The sequence below is a fragment of the Rhinopithecus bieti genome, unplaced genomic scaffold (genome assembly GCF_001698545.2).
Source record: "Rhinopithecus bieti isolate Rb0 unplaced genomic scaffold, ASM169854v2 scaffold_71999, whole genome shotgun sequence".
Taxonomy (NCBI): Eukaryota; Metazoa; Chordata; class Mammalia; order Primates; family Cercopithecidae; genus Rhinopithecus; species Rhinopithecus bieti.
In genome coordinates this window covers 166,840-173,495 of record NW_016826903.1, presented here as the reverse complement: position 1 = coordinate 173,495, position 6,656 = coordinate 166,840, and the positions used below count along the sequence as shown (strand labels likewise).

At 37.5% G+C, this 6,656-nt stretch overlaps 1 protein-coding gene across 1 annotated transcript in view; it reads left to right on the top strand.

Annotated features, from left to right (window-relative positions):
• CEP295 (centrosomal protein 295) overlaps positions 1–6,656 on the top strand; it is a 74,862-nt gene that overhangs the window by 42,712 nt on the left and 25,494 nt on the right. Inside the window, 3 exon segments of the mRNA XM_017863687.1 lie at positions 2,036–2,213; positions 2,347–2,490; positions 6,051–6,203. Coding sequence (XP_017719176.1) covers positions 2,036–2,213; positions 2,347–2,490; positions 6,051–6,203 — 475 coding nt within the window.

Below are 6,656 nucleotides of genomic sequence, written 5' to 3'. Positions count from 1 at the left end.
TTTTTTTTTTTTTTTTTGAGACAAGATCTTGTTCTGTTGTCCAGGCTGTGGTGCATTGCACCATGTCGGCTCACTGCAACCCCCACCTCCTGGGTTTAAGTGGTTCTTGTGCCTCAGTCTCCCAAGTAGCTGGGATTACAGGCGTGCACCACCATACCTGGTAAATTTTGTATTTTTTTTTTTAGTAGAGACGGGGTTTCGGAATGTTGGCCAGGTTGGTCTGAAACCAACTTCAGCCTCCCAAAGTGCTGGGATTACAGGTGTGAGCCACCACACCTGGCCCGAAGCTCAGTTAATTTCACATGCAAGCACACCACAAAACAATGTAGATTCTTATTTTGGAGTTTTAATGGATTTTAAGCTTACCGTAAGATTAAAATTGTAAAAGATAACTGGTTAGCAGAATTTATCTTATGCAGCAACGGACATTGTGCTCTTTGTTGACATTTATATACAAATCAAAATCAATACCATCCTTTTTTCTCAAGTGACGCTATTATGGCTTGTTGTAAAACTGGCAATGATTTCAGGCTGATGTAGAGCTGGACCTGCTGCTTATATCTGAATTGTTCATAAGACTCTGGCCCAGTGACTCATTCATAGTTGCCCTACCGGGGAGACAAGAGTATGTTCTAAATTTAAATGTATCCTTTTTATTTTAAAAGGCCAGTTCCGCTGGGCATGGTGACTCAGGCCTATAATCCCAACACTTTGAGAGGCCATGGCAGGTGGATCTCCCAAGCCCAGGAGTTCAAGACCAGCCTGGGCAACATGGCAAAACCCTGTCTCTACAAAAAATACAAAAATTAGCCAAGCATGGTAGCATGTACCTCTAGTCCTAACAACTCTGGAGGCTTAGGTGGGAGGATGACTTGAGCCCAGGAGGTTGAGGCTGCAGTGAACCATATCATGCCACTGTACTCCAGCCTGGGTAATGAGGGAGACCCTATCTCAAAAAAATAAATAAATGAAAGGCTACTTCCTAAATTTATTATTTAGTCTAAATAGAATTCTACAAATCCTTTAATGTAGAAAAGAAGTTTAAGTTGGGTTCAGGAAGAGTTAACGTCTAGACATTTGCTGGTCATTTAAAGGAAAAGTAATCGCAAAAGAAAAGCAGAGGGAAATACTCAAATATAATCTCTTATGGAAAGATGCAATGGAGGCTAAGTTGTTTTTGTTTTGTTTTTTGTTTGTTTGTTTTTGAGATGGAGTCTTGCTCTGTCACCAGGCTGGAGTACAGTGGCGTCATCTTGGCTTACTGCAACCTCTGACTCCCTGGTTCAAGCGATTCCTTTGCCTCAGCCTCCCGGGTAGCTGAGATTACAGGCATGTGCCACCAGGCCCAGCTAATTTTTGTATTTTTTGTAGAGACAGGGTTTTGCTATGTTGCCCAGGTTGATCTCAATCTCCTGACATCATGATCTGCCCACCTCGGCCTCCCGAAGTGCTAGGATTACAGGCGTGAGCCACTGCACCTGGCTGGAGACTAAGTTTTTAAGTCCAAGACTGTGAATGGTTGTATTTTCTTTTTTTTTTTTTTTTTTTTTTTGAGACAAAATCTTGCTCTGTTGTCCAGGCTGCAGGCTGGAGTGCAATGGCATGATCTCGGCTCACTGCAACCTCTGCCTCCCAGTTTCAAGTGATTCTCCTGCCTCAGCCTCCTGAGTAGCCGGGATTATGGGCACGCACCACCACGTCCAGCCAATTTTTGTATTTTTAGTAGAGATGTGGTTTCACCATGTTGGCCAGACTGGTCTTGAACTCCTGACTTCAAGTGACCTGCCCACCTTGGCTTCCCAAAGTGCTGGGATTGCAGATATGAGCCACAGTGCCCGGCCAAATGGTTGTATTTTCAATGGAAATCTTTTGGCATTAGAAGCATATCTTATTTTATATATATAGATAAAATGTAAAGTGTGATTGATGGAACTGTTTATTTGGTTGACTTTCTAATTTAAGAAGGGAGATAAAATCTAATGAATACTTCACATGATCCCCAACTTGTGTTTCCCCACCCTCATCTCCTTTTCAGATAAGTAAGCCCACAGTTGAAAATGATTTAAAAACCCAGAAGATGGGACAGCTCAGAGAGTGGTTTCCTAACACACAAGATCTAGCAGGAAATGATCAGGAAAACATTAGGCATGCAGATAGGAACAACTCTGATGATAATCATTTGGCTTCAGATGATACTAGTGCCAAGCAAAGTGGTAAGATAATTGTGTTTGATTGTAATTATTTCACTGATTATTCCTCGTTTTCGTCCCCTGTAGTTTGCTAGTTGAAGAAAAGTTAGAAGTATGTTAATAGATTTTGTATTATACCCAACCTTGTCATTAATAGGTGAGCATCTGGAAAAAGATCTGGGGAGAAGATCCTCAAAACCACCTGTAGCAAAAGTCAAATGTGGTTTGGACTTAAACCAGCATGAACTTAGTGCTATACAAGAAGTAGAATCACCAGCAAGTGGCAGAACTTCTCTACTAGGTAAATAGATGGTTTGATAAAATACGATTTTTAAATAATTTGCCAGTTTTCTACTTTTTTTTGAGATGGAGTCTTGCTCTGTTGCCCAGGCTGGAATGCAATGGTGTGATCTCAGCTCATTGCAACCTCCACCTTCTGAGTTCAAGCAATTCTCCTGCCTCAGCCTCCCAAGTAACTGGGATTACAGGCGCCCACCACCACACCCAGCTAATTTTTGTATTTTTAGTAGAGACAGGGTTTCACCATGTTGGCCAGACTGGTCTTGAACTCCTGACCTCAGGTAATCTGCTCGCCTCAGCCTCCCGAAGTGCTGGGATTACAGGCATGAGCCACCACACCTGGTCTACATTTTTTCAGAGTGTAAAATGTTTTCTGTTAAACTTATAGCAGAAAAGGGAGATTGGAAAAAAAAAAAAAAAGAAAGAAACCTAGACTGACTTTCATGAAAAGGAAAAAATGGTTTATGTAAACAGTATTTAAAATTTGGACTTAAGGAAATGTGGCATGGGAAATGACTATGACTGTGTAGTTTCTTTATCTTGTTTATGGGGAAACCAACTTATTGTAGACAAAAATTTTTTGATTTTCCATGTTCTGACACTCTTGTTCCCTCTGCTTCCTTTCATATCTGCCTTCTAAATGTGTTTCTTTAGGATACACTCAGGGTTTTTTTTTTTCTCTTTTCCTTTGTCACTTTCTACTTTCCTACCTTCACTGCTCTTTTCTTGTATTTTTATAGGATTATTATGCTTAAATCCTGGCTTTATGGTCAATTAGAACAGACATTTATTCACTGTACTACTTTCTACATCCAGGTATCAGAAAAAAATATTAAAACACCCATCCCTATAAATCTTAATAAATAGTCTTATGTGAATTTCATAATTATTTTAGAATTCAGATTCACTAAATAATTTTCTCAATCAAATTTATCAAAATAAATTGTTTTTTAAAGGGGAAAATTAGTTTTGTCAATAGAAAGGTACTTAGAAGTTGTATCCTCATTAGTATAGTAATTAAAAAAAAAGCTGTAATGTTAATATTAGCTGTTTTGATCTTCAGCTATAAAATATTGTACCTGTGTTTCTGAGCATTTGAAAGAATTAAGGGAGGTATGCCAGGTGCAGTGACTCACACCTGTAATCCCAGCACTTTGGGAGGCTAAGATGGGAGGATTGAGACCAACCTGGTGTAATACAGTGAAACCCCATATGGTGGCGCTTGCCTGTAGTTCCAGCTACTTGGGAGGCTGAGGTGGGAGATTTACCTAAGCTCAGGGGGTTGAGACTGCAGCAGTTTCTTTTAAGTCTAGGAATAAGTCTAAATAAGTCAAGATCCCTAGGTAGATGAACTAAAATCCCTACCAAAACCCCCAGTAGGTGAACTACCGGGCCCTCATGATCTTTCTCTTCCTCCCAAGACTTAGTAAGTGTCATTTGTTTGGTAAACTTATTCACATTTCCTTCTCATGAAGTCTTGGTCTCATCATAGCCTTTACCATACTTCTTAGGGTGATACTTGTATCATCATATTACATGCAAGTAATTTAAAAAGGGAAATAGCGCTCAAAGGTATAACATGAAACAGCAGTTCTTCCTGCCCCCTACACACCCTTTAATACCACTCACCAGAGGCAGTTACTTTAAAGTCTTTTAAGTATTTCTTCTTGTATTTACTTCTATAGTTACAGTGGGTTTAAGCAAAATTAAGCTAAATTATCATTATGGTGATACATAGACCTTTTCGCTGCTGAGTTCATTAGTATATTATGTGATTATATTTTATTTTCTAAACTTTTTTTTCGTGTAGTAAATTGTCTTCTTTATTTAATTTGCTTAAAGTTTTTTTAGAGTGTCTGTCTTTCCACTTTCTATTACTTAAGTTAAATACCTCTCAATATAATGTAGTTTGCACTATTTTCTCTTTGTGTGGAACACCTTTTTGTTGGAAGTTTTATGGGCCATGCTATGCATTCTTAACAAGGGTGTTTTTCCCCCTACAGGGATAAAAATTGGTTCTTGGGGAGGCGAAAAAAACTTTTACTATTTATATGTACAAAGCACAAATATGCATAAACAGATATACAGTATATTTGTGGTTATTAAAACTGAATGGGGTAGATGCAATTTGAAAAGGAAAAGTCTAAAAGACTCCTTAAGGGATGATAAAATAAGGTTGAGAAATACTGATCTATATTGACCTTTCCATTTTTTGTCCTCTTCCTTGTAGTTCATTTCTTTTTCTTTGGGTTTTGTTTTCTGGGCAAATTTTCTTAATTTTGTCTTCTGACTTTTCTTTTGAACTTTTGATCAAATTGTACTTTCTAAAAGGTTACTCTTTTTCTCTGATTATTTTCCTTTTTTATAGCATCCTGTTATTGTTTCATGGATGCAGAATATCTACTTCAAATATTTATAGTGGATTTTTTGGTTTGGGGTTTTATATTTTTTGTTTGAGTTCTTTCATTTTTGTTGTCTCTGTCTTATACTTTAGAACCTTTCCTCTAATAGCTTCATATTTGAACGGGATGCTACAAGGCCAGTTGGAGGTTTTGTCAGGGTGAGGGGCCATATGTGCTGTTGGACTTTATTGGAAAAAGTATGGCTTTGTAGAGAGGATGCTTACCTTAGTATCTGTAGTTCCATTCCTTGAGGGAAAGTTTAGTTTATTCAGAGAAATACCTTCTAAGCTTGATATAAGCCTGACTGTTGATATTATTGAGCCAGACCTAGGATATCTGGATTGAGGATACAGACTTTGTTTTAATGCCCTCTGATTTCCTTATGGCATTCTGTCACCCCCTTCCACTCTTGCCTCCCTTCTGTGCCTGATCCCCTGGACCCCAGAGTGTTTCAGATTCGGTTTCTCCAGAGAATAAACCTTTAGTTTCCTCTGGAGATGTTGTTGATGGACAGGGATCTCAGGAGAGGAATATAACTCTTCCAAGTACCTAGTCTTAAATGTTCTGTTTTTAGTTTCCTGCTGCATGTATTCCTTTTGTAGTAGTGCCTAGCGCCCTTAATTCCCAGTTTTTGGGGGGATGCTTTATCAAAATATAACCTTCAAAGAAGTGCACAAATCATGTTTGTTTCAGTGGTTTATCACTGTAATAATCACACCCATGTAAACACCACCAGGTCAAGAAGTGGAACATTAGAGAACCCAGTAAACACTTCTCTTTTACCTTCCCAGTTATCCCCTGTCTTCTAAACCATATCTTGATTCTTATACCACAAATTAGTTGTGATTATTTTTGAACTTTATATATAAATTGTGAATGCATGTTATAATGGCTGGTAAATTCTCTATGAATTTTCTTTGTGATTAGTCAATACTGAGGCATAATCTGATGTGGTGAGGTAGCAGCATCATTAAAAGCTTAGTAAAATTGAGTACAAATAATGTAAAAGCTTGACTGTGAAAGATAAGGAATTACTCTTTTCTTGCTATGTACATTAAGTCTTTAAGAGTTTAGATTTCTACCCATAATCTAAATTGGCACTTTAGTTCTAGCTATTAATAGTTCCAGAAACTGAAGTGGAAATTTTTTTTTCCCCCAGGTAAACCAGGTATTTATCAAGACAGAGACCCCCTGAGAGTCTCAATAAGCCGAGAACAAAGTTTCTTTGGGAGCCCACTGACCTGTGATCCATTTAGTTGTCTTCAACAGGTTGGCCAAGAGAATGTCTGTGGTGATGACTATGATGAAGCAGGTGAGAAATAAATGGAAAGTAGAATTGTACGCACAAGGATATGTGGATGAAAGATATTATTATTTTGTTATTTGTAATGGTGAAAAATGGTAAATAACCTTAGTTACTCCTGTTAATGGAATCATTATGATGCACCCTTACTGTATTGTTCTATACAGTCATTAAATGAGTAATTTTGCTTTTAAATTGCTTTACTAAATACCAGTAAGAAGTTTATCAAGGTGTGAGTTTTATACAATTGGCAGCATCCGTAAATTTTATGTTTAAGCTTATTTGTAACAATCCATATCTAATTAAGTACTGTTAAATATTTTAAAATTCTATCTGTGGGCATTCTAAATAAGCTCATTTATGTTTATTTTAAATATTTGGAAAATAAAGATAATTACAAGGAAAATATTTAAATCACTTCATCTTAACACCCAAAGACAGCCAATGTTAATCCTCTCACTT